Here is an 18,279-nt window from a genome sequence, read left to right on the forward strand (position 1 = left end):
GCTGAAAACTTCAGGGAAAGGAAAGATTTCTTAAAACTACAGAGTGGAACAATGGTATATTTACCTACATTAAAACTACAACTTTAATTTGTCAAGACATCATTTGAGAGTGAAAAGGCAGGTCAAGGACATGGGTAAGATGTTTACAAATACACAGTTATCATTTGCTAGCATTTAAAATATATAGGCCGGGTGCGGTGGCTCAAGCCTGTAATCTCAGCACTTTGGGAGACCTAGACGGGCGGATCACGAGGTCAGGAGATCGAGACCATCCTGGCTAATATGGTGAAACCCCGTCTCTACTAAAAATACAAAAAACTAGCCGGGCGAGGTGGTGGGCGCCTGTAGTCCCAGCTACTCGGGAGGCTGAGGCAGGAGAATGGCGTAAACCCAGGAGGCGGAGCTTGCAGTGAGCTGAGATCCTGCCCCTGCACTCCAGCCTGGGCGACAAAGCGAGACTCCGTCTCAAAAAAAAAAAATAAAAATAAAATATATAAAGAGTTCCTAAAAATAAGAAAGGAAAAGACAGAAAAGGCTATTGAAAATTGGACAGAAGCCTGAAGAGTGACACCCCAGAAGAGCTGATGTAACGGCCAGAAGTGGTGGAAAGGGCTCCACCTTGCATGTCACCAGGCAATGCATGACAAAGCCCAGGCCTTCCCTGCAGAGGCCAACACTGATCCTCCTGACAGTGGCAGGACTGGGAAACTCAGTATTCTGGGGCCCTGTGGTGAGGACACGCCCTGCAGTCCCGTGGGGGAGACGCTGGTATATCCGTGAAGGGAGCTGTGCAGGCATCAGGACCCCAGTCCCTGCGCTGGAGGAGCTCGTGCACGGAGTCTGTCACTGCTGCCCCGCCTGGGACAGCCCATGGCACTGTGCACAGTGGATGGAGAAACTGTGATTCTTGTGCTGGGAGGCGGTGGGATTTCTCCCGGCCACATGGCCAGTGCAGAGCCTGGGGAAGGTTCTGTTTCTCCTACTTCCTTATCCGGGCCCTCCTACCCTAGGGTGGTCTTCCTGACCTGGGCAGTATCTTTGACCTCATGTGTCCCTCCTTGTCCATCCCCAGAGCCCAAGGTGGTGTTTGCCAAGGAGCAGCCGGCGCACAGGGAGCTGCAGGCTGAGGTGGGTGCCAGTGCCACGCTGAGCTGCGAGGTGGCCCAGGCCCAGACGGAGGTGACATGGTACAAGGACAGGAAGAAGCTGAGCTCCAGCTCGAAAGTGCGTGTGGAGGCCGTGGGCTGCACACGGAGGCTGGTGGTGCAGCAGGTGGGCCAGACAGAGGCTGGGGAATACAGCTGTGAGGCTGGGGGTCAGCGGCTCTCCTTCCGCCTACATGTGACAGGTCAGTGCTTTGGGGATGCTGAGTGAGCCCTGTTTGGAGCTGCTGCTGTGACTGGAGTAGAACCACTGCTGACTCAGTGGGCTTTCCATTAGACTCCATCCCTCAACTTCTCCCATCCTCTCATCTCCTACTTTTATGCCTGTGGTGGAGCTGGGCTGCCTAGTGGGAAGGGAGTGAACAGAAGGGTCACGGCCCTCCTTGTCCATGTTGGGTGGTGTTTCCGTTTAGACATGCTGGGTCACATTTTCCCAGTACCTTCTCCAAACCACTGATGTCCCGAGGTGTCCAGGACTCTGGTCCTATCTAATGCACGAGATGGTGGTAGGCCAGACATCCCTCCCTCGGGGATGCTCCTGCAGTCCCTGCACGGCCTCATCTGGCCCCACGTGAGGGCTCTCCCTGTGCAAAGAGATTTGAATTCGTTCAGCCAGGGTGTAGGGAAATTCCAGCCACACAGTCTTATTTGGAATTATATCAACACTGAACACTGGGTTCCCAAAGTTTTTAGTGTTCTGGGACGCACTTCTGTCCTTCACCGTGGATGTAGAAGCCCTGTCTGAGTCTTCATTAAAACCCAGATCCACAGCGTTAGTGTGTGCAAAACGAGTAAAGAGCAGCGCATTGGCAGGTGCACACATGACACTGGAATTCCATTTCGGAAGCCAATCTCAATTTCCCTTTGCATTCTGTTAAAATGTTCTGTGTCCGAATTCCCCTTTGGATAGATTTAAAAGTTATAGGAATAAGTAGCTTATGGCACAGTCACACACCGGTAGAATTAAGTTACGGTGGTAGCAGCTGCTGACTGGGGAAGCCATATTTACATCATCCTGTTTCCTTGACAAGTCCTGTGCCTGTCCTCTCTGGCTGATTCATAGGAAGTCTGAGAACGATCTTTACTTTCCTGTTGTTTGTTAGGAGAGTTTAACTTCAAACTCCAACCCTGAGCCCTGAGTGCTGCCACATAACAGTTGGTGTTATGTATGTCTAAAATGGCTTACAGATGTGTAGATACCAAAAATACTCACTGCAAGTAAATTTGAAAAGTGTTAAATTATATAATTTCTAGAAACCAAAAACAGACTTAAGAAATAGATAACCTATATGCAGGTATCTACTGTTACCGAAGTTATCTGCAGTTACTACAACCTAGTAAAAACTAGAACCGGTAGCAAAAAATCTTCCCATCAAACAATATCTAAACCATGTGGCCCTATTGAGAAATTCTTCCAAACATTCTGGCCAGAAATTCTTCCATGTTCATGGAAATTCTTCTGGAGAATGGAAAAAGGAAGATATACCCTCTAACTCATTATATGCAGATAGCTTAATGCCGTGACTAAAATCTGGCCAGAAAATAGGAGGTTTGCATATTGTAGATCAAACAATTATGGATATCATGGCCAATTTTTTAAACAAAATATTAGTAAACTGAATTCAGCAATACATCAAGATGATCGTACACTATGATGAAATTCATAGTCTAGGAATGAGGGCTGCTTTCATGTTAAAACATTAGAAAATCATGATATTATGTGATTGAAATTTTAAAACAATGTAATTATCTTAAACTCAGAATAAAGTACCATATTTGATAAAAATTTAACCTCATACATTCAGAAGAAATGTCTGGCAAAATTTAGCATCCATCGTGCCATTAAATTCTTAACAAAGTATAAATAAAAGTTTTTTTTTCTTAATTTGACCCAGGGTATTACACAAAAATCACAAAGGGAGACTTTGTAAGCTTTGCCTCTGAGCCAGGGACAGCATGAGGAAGCCAGTCGTCAGCACTTCCATCCAACATTGGACACACAGTTAGGAGGAAAGTAAAACAAAAGGTGTAAAAGTTGGAAAAAGGTGAACTGACAGAAGATATGGTTTACCCAGAAGATAAATTATTAGAGAGTTGAGAAAGATCAACCCTTGCAAGATCTATGTGAAGAAACTTCCATACATGTAGACTAGCAGCAAGCAGTTGGAAAACGAAAACGTGAAAGATTGACAGATGCCTCAAAGGCATCATGTTTATGATTCCAGTCTAATAAAAGATGTCCAGAGGCTCTGCGGGGGGGGGAAGCCGTGTAACACTTTTGAGAGACAGTAAAGATCTAAAGTGGATAAAAGTATGGAAGAATGAAAGTTATTCAGTCTTAGTCAAAATCCAAACAAATGTGGTTTTGGTGGATGCGAGGTTCAAAAATGACAAGTGGATTTAAAGCCCTATACATGCTTGAAGAAGAGCCACGTGTGCAGGCACCCCAGTCCCTGCCCTGGAGGTGCTCGTGCATGGAGGGTTTGTCATAGCTGCCCCACCTGTGATAGCCTATGGCGCCGTGCACAGTGGATAGACAAACTGTGATTCTTGTGTGGGGAGGTGGCAGGGCTTCTCCCGGTCACACAGCTAGTGCAGAGCCTGGGGAAGGTTCTGTTTCTCCTACTTCCTCATCCAGGCCCTCCTACCCTAGGGTGGTCTTCCTGACCTAGGCTGTATCTTTGACCTCATGTGTCCCTCCTTGTCCATCCCCAGAGCCCAAGGTGGTGTTTGCCAAGGAGCAGCCGGCACACAGGGAGGTGCAGGCTGAGGCGGGGACCAGCACCATGCTGAGCTGCGAGGTGGCCCAAGCCCAGACGGAGGTGATGTGGTACAAGGACAGGAAGAAGCTGAGCTCTAGCTCAAAAGTGCACGTGGAGGCCGTGGGCTGCACACGGAGGCTGGTGGTGCAGGAGGCAGGCCAGGCGGATGCCGGGGAGTACAGCTGCGAGGCTGGGGGCCAGCGGCTCTCCTTCCACCTACATGTGGCTGGTGGGTGCCAGAGTTAGGTGAAATAGAGGTGATCCTGAGTGTCGGGTGTGAAACTACAAGGGCACGTTTGGGTGGCCCAAGGTGCTGTGGGCCCTGGCACCTTCCCTCTCTGTAGACCTTAGAATCTGTGTCCCCAGCTCTCCCCAGCGGCTCTCAGGCCAGTATCCTTATGTCATGAGACCAGAGCAGGCCCATGGACTGAGTTGACCATGGTGTGTGCCCTGCAGTGGCTGAGCTGGGGGTGGTAGGGACAGTAGCATGATGTCCTTGGGGTGGGGGTCTGGGGTCTGGTCTCATGTGAGGACCCCTGTCTGGGTGGTAGGGACAATAGCGTGATGTCCTTGGGGGTCTGGGGTCCAGGTGTAGTCAGATGTGATGACCTCTGTCTGGGTGGTGGGGACAGTGGTGTGATGTCCTTGGGGTGGGGGTCTGGGGTCTGGGTTGGTCTAATGTGATCTGCTGACTCCTCTGTGGGTGCTGGGCTATGGGAGGGCCCTGCAGTGACTGGAGAGCATGTCCTGGGTGGTGGGGGGCTTGTCTCTGTGCTCTGGGCCCTAGATCTCTGCAAGTCTGTGCTGGGCCCCTTGGTCATCACCATGTGTCCACCTGTCTTTCTGACATCCGACCCCTTCCACCCTGTCTCTGAGCCAGGGACAACAAACCACACTCAGCTTGGCATCCTCTTTCCGGTGGCCCTGCCCGACACTCTGCTGCCTCTGGGCCAGCCCAGGTTGCTGGTCCATCCCTCCTGACCCTTCATGTCCTGCTGCCTGTGGCCCCATGTGGTGGGGAGGGCTGGCAACGGGTGAGGGCCTCAGGGCCCTGGAAGACCAGGGCAGGGAAGGGACCGCATCCTGTTCCCAAAGGACATGATGGTGGTGCTGCCAACATGCACTCTTAGACCTTCGGCTCTGGTAGTGCCGGGGGGGAGCTCTGTGCGTCACAATGCACTGCTCAATGATGGACAGCCCCGCCTGGCTGTCGCTGGCTAACACATGGGCTGCGTCTGCTCTGGAGCCTCTAACCCTACATCCCTCCTTGTCCATCCCCAGAGCCCAAGGTGGTGTTTGCCAAGGAGCAGCCGGCATGCAGGGTGGTGCAGGCGGAGGCGGGGGCCAGTGCCACACTGAGCTGTGTGGTGGCCCAGGGCCAGATGGAGGTGACGTGGTACAAGGATGGGAAGAAGCTGAGCTCCAGCTCGAAAGTGCACGTGGAGGCCGAGGGCTGCACACGGAGGCTAGTGGTGCAGCAGGCGGGCCAGGCAGATGCTGGGGAGTACAGCTGTGAGGCGGGGGGCCAGTGGCTCTCCTTCCACCTGCACGTGGCAGGTCAGTGCTTTGGGGTGGCAAATCCGCTTCACCTGGAGCTGATGGCCACACTGTATGGCTCCTGGGATTCTGGATGGTGGTTGATGGTGCTCAGGACGGCACTGGGCCATCCTTGAAGAGCAATGGGTATCAGGGGTGCCAGGTGGCATTAGGGTGGCCCTGAAGGGGAGCGGGGCCGGTCCAGGGATGCCAGGGTCCCCCTCTCATGCCAACTCACCTCTACCCAGGGCCGGAGCCCCAAATTTCAGAGAGACCCTGCCGCAGTGAGCCTCTGGTGGTCAAGGAGCATGAAGACATCGTCCTGACTGCCACGCTGGCCACACCCTCTGTGGCCACAGTGACCTGGCTTAAGGATGGTGTGGAGATTCGCCGCAGCAAGCGGCACGAGACAGCCAGCCAGGGGGACACCCACACCCTGACCGTGCATGGCGCTCAGGTGCTGGACAGTGCCGTCTACAGCTGCCGTGTGGGCGCAGAGGGGCAGGACTTCCCAGTGCAGGTGGAAGGTGAGCTGGGCACGGGGTGGGGACTCCTCCAGACCCCTCTCTCCCAGAGCTGGGCAGGGGCAAAGCTGGGGCTCAAGTCTGGTCTGTTAGGAACCTGGCTGATGTCCCCTTCGTGCCCACAGAGGTGGCCGCCAAGTTCTGCCGGCCGCTGAAGCCTGTGTGCGGTGAGCTGGGCGGCACGGTAACACTGGCCTGTGAGCTGAGCTCAGCGTGTGCAGAGGTGGTGTGGCGCCGTGGCAGCACGCAGCTTCAGGTGGGCAAGCGCTTCCAGATGGTGGCCGAGGGGCCTGTGCGCTTGCTCACTGTGTTGGAGCTGCGCGCGGAGGACGCGGGGGAGTACGTATGCGAGAGCCGTGATGACCACACCAGTGCGCAGCTCACTGTCAGTGGTATGTGAGGGGTCGGGTGTCCCTATCCAGGGCAGCTTCCTGGAGGAGGTGGCCTTTGGCACTCCTGCAGTGTGGGGGCTCTGCCGGTCCCGCGCGCCCGCCTCTTAAGCAGTGCTCCTGTCTGCAGTACCCCGAGTGGTGAAGTTTATGTCCGGGCTGAGCGCCGTGGTCGCGGAGGAGGGCTGCGAGGCCACCTTCCAGTGTGTGGTGTCCCCCAGTGATGCGGCAGTCGTGTGGTTCCGGGACGGTGCCCTGCTGCAGCCCAGCGAGAAGTTTGCCATATCACAGAGTGGCACCAGTCACAGCCTGACTATCTCCGGCCTGGTGCTGGAGGACGCGGGCCAGATCACTGTGGAGGCTGAGGGCGTCTCATCCTCTGCTGTCCTGAGGGTCCGAGGTGAGTGTGGGGGGCAGCAGGACTTGCCTGGCTGGCCGGGGCTCCTTGCACAGGCACCTCCCCTGTGGGCTGGTTCTGAGTGGGCACCTGGAACTGCTGTCCTGTTATGGCTGATCTGGCTGATCTCAGGAGACACAGGGTGTGTGGACTGCAGAGAGGAGATTCGGGTAGGCTGGATGGATCAGGTGCCTTCTCTTGGTATAGAGAAGATGCAATCCTGCAGGTGCACCTGGTGGGGAATGGGTGGAGGTTGAGGCAATCCAGGGAGGCTTTCTGGAGTAGGTGGGTGCATACTTAGCCTGATGGATGGCAGGGAAGAGAGAGTGGGGTTAGCACCAGTGCAGGCAGTGACATGGGCTTCCCATGCTGCTGAAGCCAGAAGCCAGAACTTTCCCTGAAGGGAAGTGGGAGTCATGGCAGGTTCTGGAGTAAGGGAGTGATGCAGTAGATTCACCTTCTGCGGAGTTCACGGGTGGCCTAAGGCAGAGGCCCGCCAGCGCCTCTTCCTCAACCTGTGCAGGACTCCTGGGCTTTGCTAAACCCCCGTTGCGCCTGGGGGAGCTCTGTCTTCCCGCCTCTGCAGTTCCCGCCAGTGCTACTAGTGGGGATTACGCCTAGGATTTTGAGGCACGAGGGCCTGGCGTCTTGTTCAGAACAGGGGAGCTGGAGGTAGAAGCGGGGCTTAAGGAAGCTTCCCGGTTTCCTCGCTTAAAGTGTTTCCTCGCCCACGTGTGGCCAGGGCCGCGCCGCCGTTTGGATTGGGATCCCCGGGCGCCGTGCGGGCAGCTCTGCCTGGGCGCGGCTCAGGGCAGGCGCCGGGGCTGGGCGGGCCCTCTGTACCTTGGCTTGCCCGTGGAGGAGGGCAAGGACTGCCATGACCTCCCCTCTCCTGCGACCCCAGAGGCGCCCGTGCTGTTCCAAAAGAAGCTGGAGCCGCAGACGGTGGAGGAGCGGAGCTCGGTGACCCTGGAGGTGGAGCTGACGCGGCCGTGGCCGGAGCTGAGGTGGACACGGAACGCGGCGGCCCTGGCGCCAGGAAAGAACGTGGAGATCCACGCCGAGGGCGCCCGCCACCGCCTGGTTCTGCACAACGTAGGTTTTGCCGACCGTGGCTTCTTTGGCTGCGAGACTCCAGATGACAAGACACAGGCCAAACTCACCGTGGCGAGTGAGTCGCGGGCGGGAAGGGCGGGGCACTGAGGAGGAGTGAGGAGGGAGACGGAGAATTGAGGAGGAGTGAGGACGTAGACAGGGTACTAAGGGGAGGAGGGAGGAGGGGCACTGAGAGGAAGAGAGAGGAAGGAGGTGGGGCACTGAGGGGAGGAGGGAGGAGGGATGCGGAGCACCGAGGGGAGGAGGGAGGAGCCAGGCGGGACACTGAGGGGAGGGGCGAGTCCTCTGGATGGGGCCTAGGGCTGGGGGAGGGGCAGGTCTCTCGCCGGAGGGGCTAGCGCTGGGGGTGGGCGTTGGGAGGCTTCCCCAGCCCTCCCTGAGCTCCTGGGGAAGCTGGCTGTACCCCAGGGTTCTAAGGCGGTGGTCTCAGAGCAGCGGCTGACCCGTGACCCCGCCTGTGCACCGCAGTGCGCCAGGTACGGCTCATCAGGGGCCTGCAGGCTGTGGAGGCACAGGAGCAGGGCACGGCTACCATGGAGGTGCAGCTGTCGCATGCGGACGTGGAGGGCAGCTGGACTCGCGATGGTCTGCGGCTCCAGCAGGGGCCCACGTGCCACCTGGCTGTGCGGGGCCCCACACACACCCTCACGCTCTCTGGGCTGAGGCCAGAGGACAGTGGCCTTATGGTCTTCAAGGCCGAAGGAGTGCACACGTCGGCACTGCTCGTGGTCACCGGTGCGTTGGGGGGACCGGCAGGGCTCAGCACAGATCATGCCTACCTGTCCCGAGGGAATCCCTGGGAGGTCGGTGGGGACTCTAGGGACCTGGATGAGCCAGCTCCATATAACTCTGTCCAGCTTGGGCACTGTCCCACCCTAGTCCTGTCCCCACTCTGAAGGCTCCTCCAAGCCCTTTTTCTCCTCCCACCTCCTACTTCCTCCTCCCCAGAGCTGCCTGTGAACTTCAGCCGCCCGCTGCAGGATGTGGTGACCACCGAGAAGGAGAAGGTTACCCTGGAGTGTGAGCTGTCTCGTCCTAATGTGGATGTGCGCTGGCTAAAGGTGCCTCCCCCTGACCCCACTCTGTTGCCTCCTTCCCTCCTCTCCTGGGGGCAGGCCCAAGTGGAACCCCAGGGCTGAACCACCTGTATGCCTGACCGGGCTTCTGCGCTCCACAGGACGGTGTGGAGCTGCGGGCAGGCAAGACGGTGGGCATTGCGGCCCAGGGCACCTGCAGGAGCCTCACCATTTACCGGTGCGAGTTCGCGGATCAGGGCATGTATGTGTGTGATGCCCATGACGCCCAGAGCTCTGCCTCTGTGAAGGTGCAAGGTGAGGGCTGTGTGGGGCACGTGGGGCACGGCAGGTGTGGGCACCTCCTCCTGTCTTCCATGTCCCCCAGCCAGGGGCTTGGCCACTCTGCTTTCACCTTCACAACCCTTGGCACGCTGGGGCACTGGGTGGGGGGTGCTGGGGGTGGCTCTGTGTGTCCAGGTGTGGCAGGGCCTCCCTTGCCACCCCAGGCTGCAACATCCAGATGGTGAGGTCACTGGAGGATGTGGAAGTGATGGAGAAGGACAGTGCCACCTTCTCCTGTGAGGTCTCCCACGACGAGGTGCCTGGCCAGTGGTTCCGGGAGGGCAGCAAACTGCGGCCCAGTGACAACGTGCGCATCCGCCAGGAAGGTGCGAGGACCAGTGGCTATGGTGGGCACGGCCCAACCCCCAGGTCCTCCTCTGTCCCCGCCCATACTGAGCCGCCTTTTTCCCCAGGAAGGACATACACTCTCATCTACCGGAGGGTCCTGGCGGAAGATGCAGGAGAGATCAAATTTGTAGCTGAAAATGCAGAATCTCGAGCCCAGCTCCGAGTGAAGGGTGAGGTGGGGGCTGAGGGGAGGGCGAGGCTGGACAGTGTGCATGTGTGGCCAGCTGGCTCAGCACAGGCCCGGACACCCCAAGCCCGCTCTCAGGACCAGGACAGCAGGGACTCACGAGGAGGGAAGGGGTTGTCACCTCCTTGGCAGGAAGATAGAGGCCAGAGAAGCGGCCATGAGGGGCTTCTCCCTTCCTTAAAACCGAGATCCTGGTGAATCCTCCATCTGGCTGCAGCATGTGCTGCAGAGGCCAGGCATGAGGCCCTGTGGGGCGGTGGGGAGGGGGAGGGTTGTCGGGCTCGGGGAGTTCTACCTGGTGGCAGTGAGGAGGAGGATCAGGGGATCAGGGAGAGTGGTGCTGGGGCAGCAGGGAGGGAGGCTCTGCAGACAGGTGGAGTGGGGACGGGCCAGTAGGGCTAAGTCAGAGGTGTGCGGGGAGGGGACATGAGTTCCTGGGACTGGGCTAGGGTATATGGTTATGGTTCCAAAGTGGGGGCTTGGGGAGAGGACTGCAGGGGGTGGGACTACATGGGGCAGAGCCTACCCTGCTCTTGGTGGGCCAGGACAGCGGGCAGGACCTGGGTGGTGGAAGTGGGAGTGTGGGATATGGGAGGGCAGGGTAGGCAGAGGCGGGCACACTCCCCTTGCTGGTGGTCTGCTCTGTGGAGCAGGTCGTAGCACAGCTCCAAGGGGGATAATCAGCCTAAACACCTGCTGTCCCCTGGCGGGCAGACATGGGCTGTTGGGGCCTAGTGGGGTCCGGGCCCTTGGTTGCCCAAAACACCCAGTGCCTTGTCGGAGCCTGGGCCTGGGAGCCTGGAGCACCGTCTCTGATCCACCCCGTGCCCCAACTATGCTCACAGAGCTGCCAGTGACCCTCGTGCGCCCTCTGCGGGACAAGATTGCCATGGAGAAGCACCGCGGTGTGTTGGAGTGTCAGGTGTCCCGGGCCAGCGCCCAGGTGCGGTGGTTCAAGGGCAGTCAGGAGCTGTGGCCCGGGCCCAAGTACGAGCTGGTCAGTGATGGCCTCTACCGCAAGCTGATCATCAGTGACGTCCAGGCAGAGGACGAGGACACCTACACCTGCGACGCCGGCGATGTCAAGACTAGTGCACAGTTCTTTGTGGAAGGTGCAGGCAGGGAGGGCAGCTCTGCAGGTTGCTTTTGTTGGGGGGAGTCTCCTAGGTCCATGGTTTGCCCTACACTCCTGGAGACGCTGGGTCTGGGTAGCTCAGGAGGATGCTAACATGCATCTAGTGGGGCAGGGGCTTGTTCCCAGGAAGGAACCCTGCCAGAGGGGCAACTTGTCCTATCCATGGGATCCGCCAGCAACTGCTCCTCCCCAACAGAGCAATCCATCACCATTGTGCGGGGTCTGCAGGACGTGACGGTGATGGAGCCTGCTCCTGCCTGGTTTGAGTGTGAGACCTCCATCCCCTCAGTGCGGCCACCTAAGTGGCTCCTGGGGAAGACAGTGTTGCAGGCTGGGGGGAACGTGGGCCTGGAGCAGGAGGGCACGGTGCACCGGCTGATGCTGCGGCGGACCTGCTCCACTATGACCGGGCCCGTGCACTTCACCATCGGCAAGTCTCGCTCCTCTGCCCGCCTGGTGGTCTCAGGTGAGCACTCCCGCCCCGGTGGGTGGACGCGAGGCAGAGGCATAAAAGGACAAGGCTGTGGGTGGGTACAGGGCAGGGTCATGGGAGGAGAAGGCTCAGTGCAGTGACGGGACACAGTTCAGGGCCACAGATGGGTATCACTCATGGCCAGGGGAGGACACAGTTCAGGGCCACAGAGGATACAGCTCAGGGCCAGGGGAAGGCACAGTTCAGGGAACAGTGGACATGGCTCAGGGCCAGGGGAGGACATAGTTCAGGGCCATAGGTGAGCAGGCTCAGGGCTTGGCAGACAGGACAGGGTGATTGGTTCCTGTGGCCCCGTGGCCCAGCCTGTCTCCACTCCCTGCAGACATCCCCGTAGTCCTCACACGGCCGTTGGAGCCCAAGACAGGGCGTGAGCTGCAGTCAGTGGTCCTGTCCTGCGACTTCCGGCCAGCCCCCAAGGCTGTGCAGTGGTACAAGGATGACACACCCCTGTCTGCCTCTGAGAAGTTTAAGATGAGCCTGGAGGGTCAGATGGCCGAACTGCGCATCCTCCGGCTCATGCCTGCCGATGCTGGTGTCTACCGGTGCCAGGCGGGCAGCGCCCACAGCAGTACTGAGGTCACTGTGGAAGGTGGGGCATGAGGGACACGGGGCTACTGAGAGGGTTTTGGGGAGGGGTTGCCTGGTGATGTGGGCACTGAGGCCCGGTGTGTCCCTTGCAGCGCGGGAGGTGACAGTGACAGGGCCGCTGCAGGATGCAGAGGCCATGGAGGAGGGCCGGGCCAGCTTCTCCTGTGAGCTGTCCCATGAGGACGAGGAGGTCGAGTGGTCGCTCAACGGGATGCCCCTGTACAACGACAGCTTCCATGAGATCTCGCACAGGGGCCGGTGCCACACGCTGGTACTGAAGAGCGTCCGGCGTGCTGATGCAGGCACAGTATGCGCCTCCTCCCCCAAGGTGTCAACCTCTGCCCACCTGGAGGTCCGAGGTGAGCCATCCCACCAGTCTTCGGGGCTCCCCACTAGGGATGGGACAGGTGCTGGGCTCCCCTCACCCTCCTACCCCTCCTGCAGTGAAGCCGGTGGTGTTCTTGAAGGGGCTAGATGACCTGTCCGCAGAGGAGCATGGCACCCTGGCCCTGCAGTGTGAGGTCTCTGACCCCGAGGCCCATGTGGTGTGGCGCAAAGATGGCGTGCAGCTGGGCCCCAGCGACAAGTATGACTTCCTGCACACGGCGGGCACGCGGGGGCTCGTGGTGCATGACCTGAGCCCTGAGGACGCCGGCCTGTACACCTGCCACGTGGGCTCCGAGGAGACCCAGGCCCGGGTCAGCGTGCACGGTGTGTGGCTGTGGGCATGGCGGAGCTCGGAGAAGGGAGGTGTGCTGGATGGGCATGGATGTGGGGCTGGCCACTACCTGGGTGGCCCACATCATTCTCTGAGATTGAAGGGCTGCTCTGCTGAGCCGGGGAGGTCAGGGGAGCCTTCTAGAGGAGCCATGACTTGACATGGTCCTGTGAGGCCTGGGTGCAGGCAGGTGGACCTGGGGACTATGGGTCCCGGAGCCAGGGTTGGAGGCTGTGCTGTCCCTGCCTGGTGGTCCCGACGTAGCCCGGGGATGTTGCCCTGTACCAAGGGATGTGTCTGCACAGAAGCCACCAGGCCAGTGTGGGACACCAATGGGGATGGCCAGGGAGAAGCCGAGATGCCAGGCAGGGGCTGTGAGTAGGCCATGTCTCTGTCCTTCATGGGGCCCCAGCAAGGCCCCAGGGCCACTGGGCTGACAGGGTAGAGCCATCCCTGAATCCAGCCCTGCAGCACTGGGGGTGTGCGTGCCCTGGAGTCTGTCCTGTTTTTCAGGGGCAGTTCCCTCAACTGCAGGGTGGCTACCTGGCCCCCTGTGTGTGTATGCACAGTCCCAGTGGCATCCTGGTGTGGGTGACAGGCGGCGTAACCAGCCTGTTTGCTGGTCCTTGACAGTCTTGTAACGAGATGGGGAAGGGGCAGGAGGCGTGGCGAGTTTGTCCTGGAGCTGGGACTATGGGGTCCTGTGCCTCCTCTCCTCCCTGTGACGACCATGGGTCCTCCCTCTCCCTGCTACCCTGATTGGAGCTCAGAATTGTTGGTTATGCAAATGCCAGGGGACAGCCAGCTCCAGCAGAGGGGTGTCTACTCATTGGCTGGTGCAACGTGGCACCCTGCCCCCACAGGGCCTGGCCTCTCCCAGGGTCTGACACCTCCCAGGGTTTGGTCCCTGTGGGGTCTGGTTCCTCTAAGGGATCCAGCTCCTCCTGGGGTCTGGTCCCTGTGGGCTCTGATCCCTCCCAGGGTCTGGCCCTTCCTATGTCTGGCACAGGGCAGTGCTGTCCTCTTGCCTGGCCTGACAGTCTCCGATGGCCCGCAGATCTGCACGTGGGCATCACCAAGAGGCTGAAGACAGTGGAGGTGCTGGAGGGGGAGAGCTGCAGCTTTGAGTGCGTCCTGTCCCATGAGAGTGCCAGCGACCCAGCCATGTGGACAGTCGGTGGGAAGACGGTGGGCAGCTCCAGCCGCTTCCAGGCCACACGTCAGGGCCGAAAATACATCCTAGTGGTCCGGGAGGCTGCGCCGAGTGATGCTGGGGAGGTGGTCTTCTCTGTGCGGAGCCTCACCTCCAAGGCCTCACTCATTGTCAAAGGTGGGCAGGGCCTGCCGGACGGGGGCTTATCACCTGGGCTGAGGAGTGGGGACCCTGGGCCTGTCCCCAGGAGTCCAGGAGTTGGGCCCCACTGGCTGCAGAAGCCGGTGGGGGTGCTTTTGGTGCCTGCCTCCCCCAGCTGCTGCAGAGCACCCCTTCTAGGAGCCACAGGGCCTGAGGCACCTGCTGGATGCTGGGGGCAGTTCTCGTGTGGAAGTGGGGTTGCATTCTTCTCTGAGCTCTGATATAGGCCTGGATTCTTTTCCAATCTGTGTTCTGAGTGCCCTGAGCACTTGGTAGCTCCCAGAGCTGTGGCTCACAGGGCCAGTCTGGCAGCACTGGCCTGAGGGCCCAGCCACCTGCTCTGCTGACATCACCACCAGCGCCCGAGTTCGCGCCCCTGACGAGCACACTTGGTGCAGTTTGGCGGGGCACGCTCAGAGGATGCCAGCGTGGGCCTGAAAGATGCCAGAGGATAAAATTCTGTAGTTGTTGATCTTCCTGCCTCCTGAGTCCCACCCTGGTGACAGTGGGGACACTCACATTCCAGGACTCTGAAGCTCCTGAGGGCCGAGGTCCCAGAGTTTGGGGGTTGCAGGTTCTGTTGTCTTGGTCACCAGAGAATCAGTGTTCTCAAACACTTGTCCTTGCCCCAATCCTGGTCATGGTGAAGGTGGTAGGGTTTTGGCTGGGTCTGTGCGTAGAGCTATGGCTGTAGCCAGGATGGTGGCTGGGGCCGTGACTGCAGTCATCTGTGGCTGGCTCCGTGGCCCTGGCTGTGCTTCAAGGGCAGCTGTCTTTGCTCTCTTCAGAGAGGCCGGCAACCATCATGAAGCCCCTGGAAGACCAGCGGGTGGCGCCAGGGGAGGACGTGGAGCTGCGCTGTGAGCTGTCACGGGCGGGCACGCCTGTGCGCTGGCTGAAGGATGGGAAGGCCATCCGCAAGAGCCAGAAGTACGATGTGGTCTGTGAGGGCACAATGGCTGTGTTGGTCATCCGCGGGGCCTCGCTCAAGGACGTGGGCGAGTACACGTGTGAGGTGGAGGCTTCCAAGAGCACAGCCAGCCTCTGTGTGGAAGGTAAATGCTGCAGGAGCCCCACGCGTGGCCCTGGAGTGGCGTCTCTACCCTAGCGGGGCACAGGGCCACCCCTGGAGCCTGAGCTCCTCTGTCCCAGGTGAAAGGGCTCACCCAGGTCCCAGAGCTTCCCCAGCCAGGCCTGGAAGATAACAGGGCCGGCCTGGGGTCTGTGCAGGCCTAATGCCCCACCTATTCTGCCTCCGTCTCCCTGCCCCAGAAAAAGCAAACTGCTTCACAGAGGAGCTGACCAACCTGCAGGTGGAGGAGAAAGGCACAGCTGTATTCACGTGCAAGACGGAGCGCCCCGCGGCCACAGTGACCTGGCGCAAGGGCCTCTTGGAGCTACGGGCCTCAAGGAAGCACCAGCCCAGCCAGGACGGCCTGGCCCTGCAGCTCACCATCAGTGCCCTGGAGAAGGCAGACAGCGACATCTATACCTGCGACATCGGCCAGGCCCAGTCTCAGGCCCAGCTCCTCGTGCAAGGTGAGGTGCCCAAGTGTGCTCGGGTCTAGGCTTTGAACGGCACTGGAGACTTGGAGGTGGAGAGGCCCAGCCTCAGTTTCTTATCATAAGGGTAGAGGGATGCACCCTGGGTGGTCACTGAGGCTCCCCAGCATGGCTGTGAATGAGCTGCTGGTGCTCACTTACTTGTGTGTTGATTTGGTCACTGTGTATTTCTCCCACATGCCCTGTGTGCCTGGCCCCCATGCGTGAGCTCAGTGTGTATCTGTACATACAACGTGTCACCCTTATCCCAGAGGGACAGCCTGACTCAGCAGTGCCAGGCAGCCTCAGGTGCTCCCAGGGAAGAACTGATGGTCATTAGGGTTGTCATTGAGAGTTACAGTGGCATTTTAGTCTTTTTCTTGTTTACAACAGAATACCTGAAACTGGGTAATTTATAAAGGAAATAAAGTTACTTCTTACAGCTCTGGAGGCTCAAGGTCAAGGGGCCACATCTGGTGAGGGCCCTCTTGCTGGCAGGGACTCTCTGCCGAGTCCCCAGGGGGTGGCACAGGGCATCTCATGGGGAGGGGGCTGAGTGTGCTAACTCAGGCCTCTCTTCATCTTCTTTTAAAGCCACCACTCACATTAAAGCACTTTAACACATTAACCTGTTAACCCACTGATCCATGAATGGATTAATCCATTCCCACCTTGGACCCAATCCACTCTTAAAGGCTCCACCTCTTAATATTACCACATTGGGATTAAGTTTCAACATGAGTTTCCAGGGGGACATTCAGATCATAGCAGGTGGCTGTTTGATCTTACTGTTTGGCTCCACATTTGAGTGGCAGGCAGAGTGACAGCTGTCATTCTCCCCACTCTGTAGATAAGAAAACTGAAGCTTTAGTGGGTCCATGGCCAGGGCAAGGTCATCAGGCACATTGGGATCAGAGCAGGCGAGGCCCAGCCCCTTCACCACAGCCTTCACTTGGCTCTGAAGTCCCGGGCTGGTGTGTCCAGAGCTGAGTTTGCAGGGGGTCCCTACTGGGGTCTGACCACAGGGTGTTCACAGGGTTCAGTATTTGAAAGGCCCCAGTTGTGATCATGAGAAGTAATGTAAAGCAGGAATCATCACTGATTTTTCCTCTCCAATGGATTTGGTGACCCTGGTGAAAGCATTCTGTTAACACAGTAAAGCCCCATGATCTAATAAAGTTGGTACCCGTAGTTAATTTTTTTTAAAAGCCATCATGAGTGAGAGTCATAAGATAACAAAAGATGCTCTTTAAAAGTTTAACATGGCCGGGCTCAGTGGCTCACGCCTGTAATCCTAGCACTTTGGGAGGCTGAGGCAGGTGGATCACGAGGTCAGGAGTTCTAGACCAGCCTGGCCAACATGGTGAAACCCCATCTCTACTAAAAATACAAAAATTAGCCAGGCATGGTAGCACGTGCCTGTAATCTCAGCTACTCAGGAGGCTGAGGCAGGAGCGTTGCTTGAACCCGGGAGGCAGAGGTTGCAGTGAGCCAAGATCGTGCCACTGCACTCCAGCCTGGGAGACAGAGTGAGACTCCATCTCTAAAAAAATAAAATAAAATAAAAGTTTAACATATGAGGATGTTGGCTGGCCTGGTCAGGGGCCCAAGCCATTTCCTTGTGTGCCATCCACTGATGAGAGCTCTTCATCCATGTGGATTGCCCAGGTTGGGGTTGCCTTCTTTGAGGTGGAGCTATGCCTGCAGGACACTCATGCATGCAGAAGGAATCTGAATGCAGGACCTGTCTCGATATTCGTAAACGCTCATCTTTTACCATCCCTAATTCAGCAGCCAAAAAACCTCGTTTCTAGGAATTCACATTTCTTATCTTCCAAGCATTTGATTTCAAGTTCAGCGTAACTATAGCCATTTTTTTTCACACTCCTCTTTCATCTGTTACTACAAGAGTTAATTTCATGGCACAATTGTAATGATACACACAGCTGTGTATGCAGGTTTGGGAGCCAACCGCTCCTGGGAGCACAGCTTGGATAGGGGGCAGAAGTGTGCTCTCCTGGGTTCTCAGCAGGCTGCAGACTCGCCCAGCAAGCCTTGCAGAAGGACCTCCAAGGTGCAGAGAGGTGGACTCGGGGCTCCGAGTGGCCCTCAAACAAGTATCTAGACCGTTCAAACTCTGACCCACTTACTGTTTTCGGAGTTCTGTCCCTGCAAACTTGTTAAAACACAGACATCTTGCTCTGTCCTGGGGAGTGTCTGTCCTGGGGAGCACTGCTGGCTGAGCCTGCCCAGGACGCTGTGCCTTTGCAGGCCGGAGAGTGCACATCATCGAGGACCTGGAGGACGTGGATGTGCAGGAGGGCTCCTCGGCCACCTTCCGTTGCCGGATCTCCCCGGCCAACTACGAGCCTGTGCACTGGTTCCTGGATAAGACACCCCTGCATGCCAACGAGCTCAATGAGATCGAGGCCCAGCCTGGGGGCTACCACGTGCTGACCCTGCGGCAGCTGGCGCTCAAGGACTCGGGCACCATCTACTTCGAGGCGGGTGACCAGAGGGCCTCAGCCGCCCTGCGGGTCACTGGTGGGTCACATGCTCACGTTGCACATGTTGCTCAGAGCTGCAGACAGGTGGAGAGGCAGATGGCAGCTCAGCCATGTGCCTAGTATCCCTGGGCACACAGAGAAAGCACCCTTGGCTGACTGTGG

At 58.1% G+C, this 18,279-nt stretch overlaps 1 protein-coding gene across 34 annotated transcripts in view; it reads left to right on the forward strand.

Annotated features, from left to right (window-relative positions):
* Positions 1-18,279, forward strand: part of OBSCN (obscurin, cytoskeletal calmodulin and titin-interacting RhoGEF) — a 160,225-nt gene that overhangs the window by 52,868 nt on the left and 89,078 nt on the right. For all 34 annotated transcript variants that reach the window (XR_012433894.1, XM_074038204.1, XM_045398300.3 and 31 more), the window contains 21 exons: positions 1,073-1,348; positions 3,879-4,154; positions 5,207-5,482; positions 5,710-5,988; positions 6,111-6,377; positions 6,505-6,774; positions 7,676-7,942; positions 8,356-8,622; positions 8,836-8,948; positions 9,065-9,218; positions 9,410-9,571; positions 9,659-9,763; positions 10,626-10,892; positions 11,112-11,381; positions 11,731-11,997; positions 12,089-12,355; positions 12,441-12,707; positions 13,772-14,044; positions 14,857-15,123; positions 15,341-15,607; positions 17,882-18,154. Coding sequence is in view for 33 of the 34 variants with exons in the window: in XM_074038204.1 (XP_073894305.1) it covers positions 1,073-1,348; positions 3,879-4,154; positions 5,207-5,482; positions 5,710-5,988; positions 6,111-6,377; positions 6,505-6,774; positions 7,676-7,942; positions 8,356-8,622; positions 8,836-8,948; positions 9,065-9,218; positions 9,410-9,571; positions 9,659-9,763; positions 10,626-10,892; positions 11,112-11,381; positions 11,731-11,997; positions 12,089-12,355; positions 12,441-12,707; positions 13,772-14,044; positions 14,857-15,123; positions 15,341-15,607; positions 17,882-18,154 (5,130 nt within the window). In the remaining variant the exon portion in view is untranslated. The remainder of the gene's footprint in view (positions 1-1,072; positions 1,349-3,878; positions 4,155-5,206; positions 5,483-5,709; positions 5,989-6,110; positions 6,378-6,504; positions 6,775-7,675; positions 7,943-8,355; positions 8,623-8,835; positions 8,949-9,064; positions 9,219-9,409; positions 9,572-9,658; positions 9,764-10,625; positions 10,893-11,111; positions 11,382-11,730; positions 11,998-12,088; positions 12,356-12,440; positions 12,708-13,771; positions 14,045-14,856; positions 15,124-15,340; positions 15,608-17,881; positions 18,155-18,279) is intronic.

This window comes from Macaca fascicularis, chromosome 1 (genome assembly GCF_037993035.2).
Source record: "Macaca fascicularis isolate 582-1 chromosome 1, T2T-MFA8v1.1".
Taxonomy (NCBI): domain Eukaryota; kingdom Metazoa; phylum Chordata; class Mammalia; order Primates; family Cercopithecidae; genus Macaca; species Macaca fascicularis.